At 38.0% G+C, this 15210-nt stretch overlaps 2 protein-coding genes across 2 annotated transcripts; both read right to left on the bottom strand.

Moving 5' to 3' along the window:
* Nucleotides 1-181: 181 nt before the first annotated feature.
* LOC116209157 (oligopeptide transporter 1-like) lies at nucleotides 182-5151 on the bottom strand. The gene is made up of 7 exons (XM_031542713.1): nucleotides 5085-5151; nucleotides 4319-4758; nucleotides 4131-4228; nucleotides 3436-4008; nucleotides 3069-3327; nucleotides 2767-2949; nucleotides 182-892 (listed from the first exon to the last, which is right to left on the bottom strand). Exons 1-7 carry the CDS (start codon nucleotides 5149-5151, stop codon nucleotides 269-271), a joined length of 2244 nt encoding a protein of 747 aa, XP_031398573.1. The 3' UTR covers nucleotides 182-268.
* A 1375-nt stretch (nucleotides 5152-6526) lies between these two features.
* On the bottom strand, nucleotides 6527-10671 carry LOC116209563 (oligopeptide transporter 1-like). The gene is made up of 7 exons (XM_031543228.1): nucleotides 10045-10671; nucleotides 9125-9564; nucleotides 8932-9029; nucleotides 8286-8858; nucleotides 7938-8196; nucleotides 7672-7854; nucleotides 6527-7379 (listed from the first exon to the last, which is right to left on the bottom strand). Exons 1-7 carry the CDS (start codon nucleotides 10112-10114, stop codon nucleotides 6759-6761), a joined length of 2244 nt encoding a protein of 747 aa, XP_031399088.1. The 5' UTR covers nucleotides 10115-10671; the 3' UTR covers nucleotides 6527-6758.
* Between the last annotated feature and the right edge of the window lie 4539 nt (nucleotides 10672-15210).

The raw sequence follows: 15210 nt of genomic DNA, 5'->3' as shown, positions 1-15210 counted from the left end.
TTATCTCGATTGACTTTTAAGTTTTATGCCAGAGAGTTCCATATGTCGGCCCGAAGAAACCCCGGCTGAATGCAAACTAACTTATCACAATTCATTCAACAGCTATACGTATCTACACACGTTAATGAGTCTAGTACTTGATTCCATATGCACATGCAATGCGAAATTTTAGAAACCTCTATAAGCAAGAGCTTTCTTTCCACTAGAATCAAGTCAAACAACTGGAAAATTCATCCCTATATCGGGTACGAAACTATATATTATTCCATCACTTGAAAACAGGACAGCCTTCAACCTCGATCCCGGGAGCAGTTGGACAATGAGCCAAAGGACAGTGATCGTCTAAGTCCATTCCCCACCAGCTCACCCCGTTGATATTATTCATCTGCAAGGCGAAGTACGATAGGATCGCCATGAAAGCAACTCCTGCATCGAGACTTGCCGAGAGAATATAATTATGGCGAGCCCACCACCCCTTGTACTTTCTGTAGATGAATATGTTGAAGAAGATGCCTACAGCTCCCCAGCAGATGTAGTTCACTGCCTTTGCAGGGGGCATCCCGCCTGCCCCGCTTATGATCACCGGCATGTTGATCAGCGCAATCCATTTCTTTTGAGGGAACTTCCGGGAGAGTAACCAAACTGGAACCGGGGCAAGTAGGCCAAAGAGGAAGAAGTAGTTCATCTTGTCGTACACCCCGAGCTTCCCAAACATCCTCAGCGGGCCCACTACCCCCCAGATGATCGACGCATTGTAGAAGACGTCATCATTGGGGCACGTCCACGGGCTCCCTTCGGGCAGCTTCAAAGGGTTGCAGATGTTTTCCACTGTTGTCAGGAGCCACCAACCTGTGCTGAAGTAGACAGAGGTCGCTACGAGAGTCCCCACCAGCTGCGTCAGATTGAAATGGAGATAGAGATTATTGTTAAACTTGGAAAATATCGAAACATTAATATTAACCATTCCACTAAACAAAATGTTATTGAGAAAATGCAGAAAAGTTAGAGGTGTATTTATCGGAAGGTTGGGGCGTGTGGTTAACCTTAATGAAGAGCACATCATATAATTTACCGGTCTACTTCATGCCCTTGTCCCAATTCATTGCAAGGTGGCACAAAGCTCGAAAGCATCCAAAATAATTTTTTGTGGACACATTCTGATGGTCATTGCGGATATTGTCTTGCGAGAGATGGAGGCTGATAAAAAGCGTCCGACTTCATTGGGGATTAAATCCCTATTCATTTTAATAAATTTGTGCTTACCAAATGGTTGTGGAAATTTTCTACGGAATTGGAGCATCTATAAAGGATGGTCATTACGGCCAAGTACAGGCTTTAAGGGAGAGGATGGATTACAAGGCAAACAAGATCACCTCATGGTTCAAACTTAGGGTGTGTTTGTTTCAACTTAATTAAATAAATGCTTAAAAGTTAGTTATAAAAGAAAATGAATGTAAGAAAGATGGAAAGATGAGAGATAAAGATATAAACTACTTAATCATTAAGCAAAAAGTCACTTAATGAAATAAGTAGAAAATTTTGAATTAGGTGGCGTTTGATAAATTAAGTACTTAAAAATTAAATACTTAATTAGTTAAGAAAAGAAGTGTATAAGAAGATGAGAGGATTAATAAGGATGAGGAGAATATATGTTTTGAGGAGTTAAAGCCACTAATATATAAGTGAAATGTGACTTATTTCATTAAGTCAATTTTTTTGATTTAACTAATTAAGTAGTTTTTAACTTAATGATTAAGTAGTTTAGACACTCATATTTCATATTTCCCTCATACGCCCATTCATTTTCCCTTATAACTAACTTGTAACTAATTTTAAGCATTTATTTGATTAAGTTGAAAGTTGAAACACACCCTTAATGAAGTAGATCATTCTTCACTTATTGGTGTTCTTTATCTTTCACAAAACTTTTATCAGCCTTATTCATTCCTTCCTTTTTTCTATGCATTTCTTCCCTTAACCATTTGAGCGCTTCATTTTTAAGCACTTAATTTATCAAACACTGCCTTAATTAAAGAAAGGACTTAGAGAAGACTGGGATCATTTTGTAGCTCACTAAGATAAAACTTTTCATTTTGGTCGGTCGCTAAGATCAGATTGGATGATGAACTAGATACCTTGTTTTGAAATGACAAACGGTGCAAAGAGATCCCATTTCTGTCGATGTGTTTAATTTAACTAGAATTAAAGACGCTCCTACTAATGTCTACTTTTCTCTCTCGCACGTTAGCCGGTATGTCGAACGTCGAACCACAAGGTATGGTCTGTTATGGATGAAAACAATGCATTAATTGAGAACATACTTTCAAGAGAATATAAATAAATTTAACGGAAGGGATTTTTAGGCAATGCATTTTCGAGCTTATGATGAATCCTTAAGACTTTGGAATCTCTGTGTGGATAAAACCGAAAACGTGACTAACATGATTGACAACATGATTTTCTGAGAAGCAAAGGCGAGAATTAAATTTTATACTTGGGAAGGAATGTTTGCTTTATAGTATATATTTGTTGATTATTGATTTATTGATATGCTCTTTTAGAAAATCCAAGAGTTCACCAACAATTGAAATTCATGTAAGTTCTATTGATAACTGTTCCTATCATGTATTTAGTTATGTCTAATTTACATATTACATATATTATTACATGTATTAATGGTATTATCGATCGAATGACCCTTTAGACCAGGGTAGGTACGAGTTATAATTAACTTCATAGATCAAGGACATAATAAACATTATTTACCTGGACCATAAACATCGACCTCGGGGGAATTTTCATGTAGTGGCCTAGCTTGAAATCTGCCAGGAAATTTATTGCCTGCCACAGGCTCATGAATCCGTAAGTTTTGAATGTGACGTTCGCCAACGGTCTTCCTGGGTACATGTAACCGATTATCAGCTCCGTTATGACATTCAGCCCGGGTTGCTGCATATTGTCAACAATTTCAAAGATTTTATCCATACTAGGTCAATACTCAGAGCTCATTAAACATGTCGGATCAAATTGAGTTTATACTTGTCATCTGATCGATATTATTACTGTACCTGATTTGTGGTGGCAGTAATGACTCCTATCGGTAGCATGAAGAACAGGGCTAAACCAGCAGCTAGGAGGACTCCCCAGTACCGAAGTTGAAGCTGCTGCCCGAACCCTTCACAGGCGACCATCGCAAGGGCAATGTTCACTAGCAAGAGCAAGTAGAACCACCACTCGGGAACCGTTGCATAGTTCTTCTTCATTATTCTTGTGTGAACGTCCTCATATTTGTGTTTAAAGGTCGCCGTTGTCTGTTGCCAAATGGCCCTGCAAATGAGAGGACAAGAAAAAACAAAAGATGTATCGGGTAGTTTCCCTCGAGTGCAGATAGAATTTAAGACACACATATGCAAACAAGATGCTAAAAGATTTTACCTCCCATGGAAGAGCGCGACATGAGATACTGTAGCAGCCAAAGTCGCAAAACTTAACCCATAAGCAAATGCAAACAGAACACTGAGATATATTCTGCTGTATGAATCGTATCCTTGATGAATGAATTCGAAGGTTGTCTTATTTAGAACTCTCGAAACATTGTAGGGCGCTCCATTGATGTCGAACACATGAGATGAGTAAAGGGGGAACCTCTTTGCTTCAAATGCATTTGTCCAATAAGCTATCGGGATCACAATATAGAGTACAATGAAGAAGCCTGCCATTATGTTGATGATGGCAAACCCAGGTGTTGCTAAGGGTGATCCTAAGAAGCCCGCCACTGTGGACCAATCTAGTGCAAATGAGCCGATCCCAAGTCCTTTAAGCCCCGATCCAATCTGTTGGGCTGTCACCGAGTCTTTCCATATCCAACAAACAAAGGAGAGGGCAGTTATGGAGGGAAAGAAATAGTTGGGAACAATATAATATGCAAAGCTCGATATTAGGACCACAAGGAAGAACTGCAGCCTTGTTAGTCCTCCTTTATGCCTTCTTTCCTCCTCGTGTAATGCCCTGAAAGTCAGGAAAACAAATATTAGTAGAAGGACAAAGCTCGGTTCTCGAAAAGTAACAACGGCCTCTAAGAGAGAGAGGACATGGTTTTGCCAGAAAGAGCCTCGAGACAAATTGACAACCTGAACAGTGAGACTTGAACTAAGTTTGCAGGCCACCACATGTACGGTGAATCGACAAGAAACTTTCGAAAAATTCCCGCCCATCCATACCCAAGCATCTGCAATTTTTTATCGGGAAAAAGAATTAAGGCCGATTAAGTTACATCCTGAAAACAGAGAGCTCGTGTAACTTAAGTCGAATCATTCACCTGTGTTGTTTGGGACAGCAGATAAGCTGCGACTGGATTAATTTGACGAATGTAGAAGGCCTTCACTATGGTAATAATTCCAAGGGCATACACAGCGTTTGCACCCGCGTTTGCAAATATCGTGATGAGGACGTGCTCTTTTAGGTTGAAAGGCCCCGGGTTCAGGGAAAATGACCATTTGGTTCCTGGAACTTGGATTGCTTTGTTTGGCAAAGTCGCTGCCATGAAATTTCCAATAGGTAGAACTACAATTTGAGCGGAAACAGATGACACGAGGAGAAAATTTTGGCGGTACTCGAAGAATTGGTTCACGAACGCAAGAACGGCACAGGATATCAAACCCAGAACCCATGCTCGGAATGTCAAGCAGGGCAGGGTTGGATCATCCGTTATAGGAACAGTCAGTCGGACTTGTTCGATAGGAGAATCATTGACCTCATCTGCATTCCGAGATATGTGATCACAGAGCAATCAAAAGAAGAGACGGAAAATAACAGCAAGCTGCTCTCTTTTCGATATACCTTCTGAAACTATTGAAAGAATGAGGGGGCAATTATGCACCTTCCAATCAAGAAAACAGAAAACTGTAACTGTTTTTTTTTTAATCTCCCGCTAAGTAATTCTTGAAACTCAAGAATGCTGTCGGGAGCAGCAGATGACTAACAAGATTACATGAAGCATGAAAGGTCTCTTAACTTGGGCAAATGAATGGTGAAAAGATTAGTGTGCAATATGATTAGTTTCACAGGATGCCGAGGAATCTGACCATCTGAGTCGACTTTCCTGGGCAGGTGCAGGGCAGGAACTTCGTGAATAACTTCTGTATTCTCCATCCTTTTGTCGAGGCTACTCGAGTTCTCAAGAACCTAGAACTTGGCTCAGCACTCTTATAGGAACTTATAGCAGACTTGGACCGGACCCAACCGAAACTTCCTAAGAAGTATGAAAGTGACAGAGTCGAGAATTGATCCTTCTTTTGTATCATTATTAAAAAATATAGAAAATTAGTACAAAACTCACGCACATAATTATGTGGAGATTGTTCTTATTTATAGATCAGGATTATAACAAATATAGAAACATAACATTACATAATAATTAATATCACATAAATATAAAAGATTTCCCATCATGTTCCAGATCATATGAATCCCTATCATTGATTCTCTCCAATAATTATCACTACTCTCCTAAAGGGACCTCATGCTATTTGCTTTTACATACATACACACATAAAGATGTACAAAGCCAAGTGTGGTAAAAAATTATTCCCCTGCATCGCGCTCTCCTATCTAGTTAAATCATGATTAACTGCTTTGGTATGCACTACGATTGAAGAATTTGATGCATACAGCTGGAAAATTGACGGATTATGTAGACTGATGGAAACAAAGCCGACATAAAATTTCAGTTCTTATACAATATTGAATCTGCCGTCTCACGGATCGTTCCATACTCAATTTTCTTGTTTTCTTCCACAAGGTTGTCTCTTTGCAATCTTTGTTTATTCACTGGTGATGGGATGATTTCATAAGTGGACACCGATAAGGTCCAGAAGTTGAATGAAAGATTGAATCTTGAGTCTGTACGACAATTTGAGGGAACGGCAAATGAACGTAGAAGATTCCATTGTGCGTAATGGACACGCAGTGAGGAGTTAACATAGTTATTTTTTAACTGCTTTGCAGGGCCGGGCATAGTTAGGGATCTATGGCTTGTGATTTGTCTTGTGACATAGACCCTTGTTTTCTTCCTCGGACTCGGTCTTTTCTTGCTTACTTGGCAATGACAAGGACCGTAGTCACTGAACCGAAAGAAGACTGATAGAATAAACAACATTTGATATCAGATTTCAGGAGGATCTTTTTCTGGCCAAGATTCCAGGAGGATCGAACAACTCTTTTTGGAAGCCATTCATCTGCAAATATGAAATAGATAAACAAACGGCTACCAAAGCCACTCCGAGACCGAGCTCATAAGATCAAATATAACCGCACCTTGCCCCCACCATGTGTAGTACTTTCTAATATCACAAAATTTCAAGAATATACCAATGTCCAGTACGGCTTGGTGCTGAAGCTACTAGCCCGTGCACAGGCAAAGTACGGGGCTGTTGCCGCTTTTCTTGCTCCTATCCTCATCATATCTGATAAACAAGAATAACTGTATAGCAAACTGGATCCTAAGCTACTTATGCAGATATGCAGATACGCAATATGTCCCGGTTTTCAATTAGTGTTGCCCAGTTTCACATATTAGTCCAAATTCGTTGCTTAACTGAAACCAACTGTTACAATATAGCGGCCATACCTACAGATCATAGAGTCAAAAAAGTTTTCCTTCTACACTTCGGCATGCGTATTTTGAAAAGTCCCAAACCAGCAGGGTTTGCTCTTCATGGCATCCAAATGGAAAAGAATCTTTGGATTCGATTTAGTCACTAAAAAACAGGACAACCTTCGACCTTGATCCCAGGAGCAGTCGGGCATTTCGCTAAAGGGCAGTGATCGTCTAATGCCATACCCCACCAGCTCACTCCGTTGATATCTTTCATCTGCAATGCGAAGTACGAGAGTATCGCCATGAAAGCGACTCCTGCATCGAGACTCGCTGATAGAATATAGTTGTGGCGAGCCCACCACCCCTTGTGTCTGTTGTATATATAGATGTTGAAGAAGATCCCCACAAATCCCCAACAGATGTAGTTGACTGCCCTTGCAGGAGGCATGCCACCGGCCCCACTTATAAGCACGGGCATGTTGATCAGCCTGATCCACTTCTTCTCCGGGAACTTCCGGGAGAGGTACCAGACAGGAACTGGAGCAAGGAGGCCGAAGAGGAAGAAGTAGTTCATCTTGTAGTAAACTCCGAGCTTCCCAAACATCCTCAGTGGACCCACCACTCCCCAAATGATTGATGCGTTATAGAAGACGTCGTCTCCTGGGCACGTCCAGGGGCTCCCCTTAGGCAGCTTTGCTGGATTGCAGATATTGTCCTCTGTTGTAAGGAGCCACCACCCTGTGCCGAAGTAGACGGAGGTCGATACAATGGTCCCAATTAACTGCATATCATACAACGTGATTAATTATATGTACTGCCAACTAATCTTAAACGGTTAAGATTTGGTGTACAAAGGGGTGATCATAGTGACAGTTCTCAGGACCCTGTCAAAATGCTGATCAAACCGGCATGAACAGCCAGATTCTGGCAAGAACTGCCCAGTTCCATGGGTTCAATTGAAGAATGCTGGTTAACTCAGAACACATTGTTCCAACCACAATCCCCAGTCGGCCAACCCAAGAGCCGATCAGGCCCACAAACAAAAGCATACGAGATTGAAAAGATTAATTTACCTGAACCATAAACATCGACTTCGGAGGGATTTTCATGTAATGTCCAAGCTTAAAATCCCCGAGGAACATTATTGCCTGTGACAAGCTCATGTAACCATAGGTTTTGAAGGTGACATTCGCGAGTGGTCTTCCTGGGTACATGTATCCTATTATGAGCTCCGTTATGACATTTAATCCAACTTGCTGCACATAATTAATTACAATGATGTCTATTATTGTGAATAAAAAAGAAATATGTCAATTTTGTATTGTTACGATAACCGTACCAAGTTCGTGGTAGCAGTAATGACACCGACTGGCAGCATGAAGAATAAAGCTAAACCGACTGCTAGGAGGACCCCCCAGTATGGAAGTTGAAGCTGTCGGCCAAATCCTTCACAAGCGACCAACGCAAGGGCTATGTTTACTAGCAAAAGCGAGTAGAACCACCACTGAGGGACAGGCTCATAGTTCCTCTTCATTATTCTCGTGTGGACATCTTCAAATTGGTCCTGAAATGCCACCTTTGTCTGTTGCCAAATGGACCTGCAAATTAGAGCGCACGATATCCAGGAAAATGAGTCGTGGGAGTCCAAATTCCATGAACTACCAAAGCTATAGTTGAAATACTTTACCTGCCATGGAAGAGGGCGACATGAGATATTGTAGCGGCTAAAGTCGCGAAACTTATCCCATAAGTGAACGCAAACATGATACTGAGATGAATCCTGCTATATGAATCATATCCTGCTTGATCGAATTTGAAGGTCGCTTCATTCAAAATTCTGGATACATTGTATGGTGCACCGTTGATATCGAACACGTGGGATGAGTAAATAGGGAACCTCTTCGCTTCAAATACATTACTCCAATAACAGATTGGTACTGCGATGTAGAGCACTATGAAGAAGCCCACCATTGTGTTGATGATTGCAAAGCCGGGTGTACCCAAGGGGGATCCTAGGAAGGCTGCGACAGTGGACCAGTCAAGGGCAAATGAGCCGACCCCAAGCCCACGAAGCCCCGACCCAATCTGCTGGGCAGTTACCGAGTCTTTCCATATCCAACACACGAAGGAGAGGGCAGTAATGGATGGAAAAAAATAGTTGGGAACAATATAGTACGCGAAGCTTGACGTAAGGACCACAAGGAAAAACTGCAGCCTCGTCAAGCGTCCTTTAGGCCTCTTCTCCTTCTCGTGCAGCGCCCTGCAGGCACAGAAGAAACAGGATTAAAAAGAGATCGATTTTCTTAGAAATCATGTAAATGCAAACTGGCTACCTGAAGAGAGAGACTTGAACCAAGTTTGCAGGCCACCACATGTACGGTGAATCGACTAGGAACTTTCGGAACATTCCCGCCCATCCAAATCCAAGCATCTGAAGTTTTCATCGAACAAAAAGAAGACAAATCAATTTGCACAACATCCCTAGAAGAGCTATGTATAACTTAAATGAGTTTGGTTACTTCATACCTGTGTTGTTTGGGATAGCATCAGAGCTGCCACGGGACTAATTGGACGAACATAGAATGCCTTGATTATGGTTATAATGCCCAATGCATACACGGAATTTGAGCCCGTGTTTGCAAATATCGTGATGAGGACATGTTCTTTTAAGTTGAAAGGCCCCGGGTTCAGGGAAAATGACCATTTGGTTCCTGGTAGCTGGAGTGCCTTTTTTGGCAGAGTTGCCGCCATGAGATTTCCCAAAGGAAGCACCACAATTTGGGCAGAGAGCGATGATACATAGAGGGCATTCTGGCGGTACCCAAAGAACTGGTTCACGAAGGCAAGAAGGGAGCAGGAGATCAGGCCCAGAACCCATGTTCGGAACGTCAAGCAGGACAAGGTCGGATCATCCGTTATCGGGACAGTCAACCGTACTTGCTCGATGGGAGAATCGTTCACCTCATCTGCTCTCCAAAACGCGTTCTTGTCAGAGGAAAACATAATGAAAGAAACAGAGGAGCGTTGGAATTGCACTGTAGAAAATGCGTTTCTCGACCAAAACATGAAGACTTGTCGTGGAAATCAATATTGCATCTTTCATGCAAGAAAAGAGAAATCCCCAACCATTTTATGAATCTCTGGTGAAACTATTCCTAGAAAGGTAACAAACGATAACGAAATCATACCAGCCCATCGCTCCGTGACAGTTTATACTTTTCATATACACATTGCATAGAGTCGATAATAAAACACGAATCCAAGTTTCACAGTTGACTTGCAGCTCCAGATCGTCCAGTGGAACAAAACTATTTTGTTACACTGGCTGAACTGAGAAAAGCTTTGTGCAGCTCCCCTTGGATGAGACGGATGACAGGATAAGACGAAACGTGAAAAACGACCAAAGGACTAAGGCCAAGGAGAATGAGTAGTGAACGGGAACTGACCGTAGTGGTCTAGCTTCTTGGGCAACTGGCACGAAGCCGGAACTCCATTAGCATCGTCTGTAGTCTCCATTCTCCTCAGTCTTCAGTCACCGGCTCTACACGAACTTCCAACAGTACAGCAGCTCTCAGAGGAAATCAGCCAAAAACTCGGACAGAAACTGACCACCTGGACCCCAAGTTACCACCAAGCATGCAGGAAACAGGCAACAACGATTGATGATTCTTCAGTATCATCAACAAATGATAGGACCTTCAATCATTAAATCCAAATATCCAAGTATTTAGGAAAAGATAATCTCATGCCCGGGGCCTCCTTAAAAGGGAAGTTTGCAGAGATCAATTAGAGCATGTCATGTCATAGTGTGTCGAATGACTTCGAGTCAACTACCTTTGTGAAATAAAATAAAAAATTATTATTTAATAAAAAACTAATTATTTTTAAATATAATAAGACATTTGTTAAATAATAAAAAACTTAATTTTTGATAAGATAATACATTCTTTTGTAAGAAACTTATTAATTAAGAATTTAACAAAACTCTTACTGAATAACAAATTATCATGTAAAATAATAAGAATCTTGCTATTTTTTGGAGCCTCATCCAGATAGGGCTCCCAAATTTGAGTTGCCTATCCCCCAGGATCGGCTCGAACTAGCCGATAACACGTATGGCCAGCAAGAACTTCCACCTCCAATGCAGATGAGACTGACGGCACCCCAGAGCCTAACTTCAGAATTATCTAATCGTCCCATATGCAACTTTTTATCCTTTTCCTCTTTTCTCCACTTGATTTTTGTCTCTTTGGAGTATTTTACTGTCATGATAATGATAGGTGATGGGATGACCACACAAGTGCAAGATTGGCAAATCTCAGTGCCGGGCCGATGGCACGGGAAGTAAAGGGCTACTGTTCAATCCGATGGAATCAAATAAAGATGTAGCTAGGATTTAACACGGTAGTCATTTGAAATCGAGTTACCTTGTATTTTATTACATACGAATTTTACGTGTTAATTAATAGCAAGTTGCCCGCATTTGAAAGCCGCGCGCACATGCCGCCACCAGATAGTCGGCACGGTGTTAGGGTAAGCCACCTTATTTAAATTGGAGGTTTCTCTTAATTAGGATAGATATATTCAAACAATGGAAACGGTGGTCTTAAAGGAAAAGAGGAACTCGTCTAGCTAGTTCCTCGTAAAGCACAACCACATGCATATTATCCACAAGTTGTTCATGTCATGATCAATAAGGTGGTAACTCAGTTGTTAAGGATATTCCAAATTTAAGGTCACGAGCAAATAAGGGGAGAAAGTCTCCTATTTGTGATTGAGCGTAGTAGTACCCGACCATGATCTTGTGGCTGGACAATGTTCCTCTGGAAATTTATTGAAATCAACCCACGAGGTTAGGCTTTTGAATCTATCGAATTAAACATTATGTGGAAGGACTCAGACCCAGCCCCCACCCCTTTTGACTGTCGTAAAACGGACAAAACAATGTTCATGGCATGCTCTTAGCCTCAGCAACCGTTCTTCTTTCAGCCATACATTGTTGTCAAGTTGATCACTGCAGACATTTCTGAATCTGACATCACTGAATCTGCAGAGCCCAAATGGTGACGTGTGGTAAATTCATGAGACTGCTGCTCCGATTTGTTCGTCCGATTTGATCATCAAGTGCCATATATATCCACTTATCTGGCCTTATAATTCTAACTCATCCATTAATTTTCATGTCCCAATGAGCAGGGAAGTGGGGCAAAAAGAGAGATGACAGTCATAACGACACATACGAGGATGGCTTTGAAACAATTTCCCTTATCCAGACATGTTTCATATTTTGTTGTGCCCGAAGTTTACATGTTTTTCTCATTTTGCATCCTCAAAATCACATGATAAATGCAATTCCATCCGCTGAACCAGTTTTATAAACAAAAAATTTATCATAGAAAATTAAATTTACTTGTAAAAATATAAAATTGAATTGAATAATAATGGTTAGTATGGACTTCATGGGTATTAATGCATCCAAAATACAAAGTTTTCTTATCCAAAATATAGGGTATTTTTTCACTCTATAAATTCTAATTGATATGGTAAATTTCAAACTTATAATAACAAACAATTATTCGAGAGAACGTTAGCTAACATTAACCAAATAGTTCAGCTCATTAATAATTTTAATTTCCATGAAATTAAGTTTAAAACTCTAAAAAGTTAGTCGTTCGATTTTATTCAATAAAAACTAATCATAAAACGTTCAGGATCGTTTATATCAAATAAGATGAAAAAGTGTTGTTAATTTAATGTAGATTTAAGTAGGAAACAAAGTTGAATTACTATCATTATTAATGTTATAAAATTTTAAAATAAAACTAATATTTCGTTACAAAAAAGACTAATTTCAAAGTGGATTAATTTTTCATGACACCTTTGTTACTGCAGAGGCTGTAAAAATTGCAATAATCTTCTTGTAGAGAGCATTTATAAAACAAAATTATTAATATAATTTTTAAAATAACATTATTAATAACTTCTCCTTAAGATTTGAAGAAATGCACTTAACCCGATTTGTTGAAAAATATGCTCTTAGGTCTATTTGACTTTTTTGACCATTATTTTTTGTGGAAAATACATAAGTTTTGGATTTTTATTTCTTAAGACTATACGTTTATTATTTTACCGAATAAGGTCACAGTGTTACATAATATATTGGTGTACGTCCTTTCTTATTCTAAAAATATTTTCCTTAATTTTAGAAATAAAAAATTTCAAGAATTAAACGGAGTTAAAAAGAAAAGAAGCTGGACAGATAGAGGGGAGGAAGGCCTCCGGCAACGTTGCGTCGGGTGGTGATCATTGATGGTGTCCATCACCATTTCATAGCTATTTGATGCGATTAAGTGGTTCAAAAAGTAGTGCTTTTAATTGTGATACGATTTTTCTATTGTAACATTTCCATTTCCAGTTTTGAGCTCAAGTGCAAGATGAGGTCTCTAGGTCCTCCGATGATGTATGGTAGTGGCCGGTGATGCCTCAATTGCCCCTTCTTGTCTTTATTTTTCTTCCTTGCTCACAGTTTTTGGCTTCTCTTTTTTCATTTAAAATTTTTTATTTATCAAATTAAAGAAAATATTTTAAAATAATAATTTTATGTAATGTGACCTTATTTAGGGAAATGTGGCCTATTTAGGGAAAAACAAATATATGGTCTTAAAGAGAAAGAAACTTAAAAATCATGACCTTAATGTATTTTTCCTAAAAATAATGATTTGGTCAAATAAATCGAGACTAGGGCTATTTCCACACCTCCCAATGACTAATCCACTCAATTTGTTATTCATCTTACAAAAATGTTCCTGATATCATATTAATTATTTTAACTAATATGGATATAAGTCTTAAATCACTCTTCTATCTTTATTTATTGATATATGCTGATAATTTATTTCCATTTGAATATTTTTCTTCTCTTTATTCTAAATATCCACTACTCAAATATTATTTTTAACAAAAAGTATGTTCTCCTTTGTAAAAGAAATGAGAGCAAATATAATGTTAGTGAAGAAACCTAAATTTTATTTGTTTTGTGGTCCATTAGTCATTTAAAAATCCTGATGTCAAAAGAAAAAGAACCAAGCTTCATATTCAAATAATTTTATTTTCATGAAAAACGTAAAGGCAATATCTCATAAATTAATAAAAATAATGCTTTTCAAAGTTTACATGAATGGTGATTTTTTTTATTTTCACTGACAATTATGTTTCTTTTTTTAAATGCATACAAGTAATGGGCTTGTGTTTTTTCAAATAATAGATTTATACAATTGTACACATATAATCGTACTATTCAATTTTTTTCATTTATTTAGATCATAATCTTTTAAGTTATAATATATCAATTTAATAATATTGATGAAGTTTATAGTTATAAAAATTAGTGCACGCTGACTTAGATATATTATAGGCAAAACAAGTATTACATATATTGCCCCTTTAGAAAGCAAGTAATTTAATGGACGGAAAAGATAGTATTGAATTCATCGTCTTTCAATAATTACCTATTTGAAAAATTATCTTCATTGGAATAATTAGCCGAGGAGTTAGAACATTGCTTCATGAAGGGCATACATGTTATAAATATTTATTTTTTTATGTTTTACGAATAACAAAATTAATTTTTATATATATTTGTTTGTGTTTTCGTTTTTTTCTGCACCAAGATTTTTCATCAAGTAATAAAGATACTCTAAAAAAAATTAAGACTTTACGGATTGAATCATTATGTCATCCATTGTACAAAGTTATGAAAAAATTCTTTTAATAAATATTATGTGGTAAGTAGATATTTAGAGCATAGAGAAGATTTTCAAATGACAAAATTTAATACGTTGACTAAGAAAAGAAGGAATGAGAAATTAGATTGGGATTTATGAGCTTTATCCATATTTACTTAGAGCAACTAATGTGCTATTGAGGGTACTTTGGTACCATGGAATTAGTTAAAATGGGGATGAAAATAGGCCTAGCCATAAGTCAAATGGGGTTAAATGTTTTTCAACAAATGTGGTTGGGTGTAATTTCTTTAAGCCCCTAGGAAGTTGATTGTATATTATCCTAAAATAAGTTAGCTACAATTAGATCAAATTGCCATTATAATCATATTAAATGGGATGAAAGTAAATAATTTTAATTCTACCCCTATTTATTAAGTGAGAGTTAGCTTTATATATAAACTAGGTTAATGAGCATGTGCATTGCACATATTTTATAAAAATATTATTAGAAGAATTTAAATATGAACACACTACTTACTATCATTTTATAATTTATATTAGTGTATAGACAATTTATTTTTTATACTATATAAACTTCAATAGGGTAAATTTTAAACCTACGCTAAATAATCTTAATTGAAGCGTTCGAGCAAATAGTTCATGTAAAATACTTCATATACTTTATCACAATCATCAACCTAATTTATAGAAAAATAATTTTAAAATCATTAAATTTAGAATTCTAGCTTTAATTAATAAAAGAATAATAATCATAAAATTTATAATTTTTAAAGCTAGTATTAAGCTGATTTTTAATTCTCAATCAAATTTCATGTATTAAGTCTCGTGAGTTTGAATAATTTTTTACAAAATGGGTTAGATATGAGA

Source organism: Punica granatum, chromosome 5 (genome assembly GCF_007655135.1).
Source record: "Punica granatum isolate Tunisia-2019 chromosome 5, ASM765513v2, whole genome shotgun sequence".
Lineage (NCBI taxonomy): Eukaryota > Viridiplantae > Streptophyta > Magnoliopsida > Myrtales > Lythraceae > Punica > Punica granatum.
The sequence above is the reverse complement of the archived record's forward strand: the minus strand, read 5'-3'. Positions and strand labels throughout refer to the sequence as shown.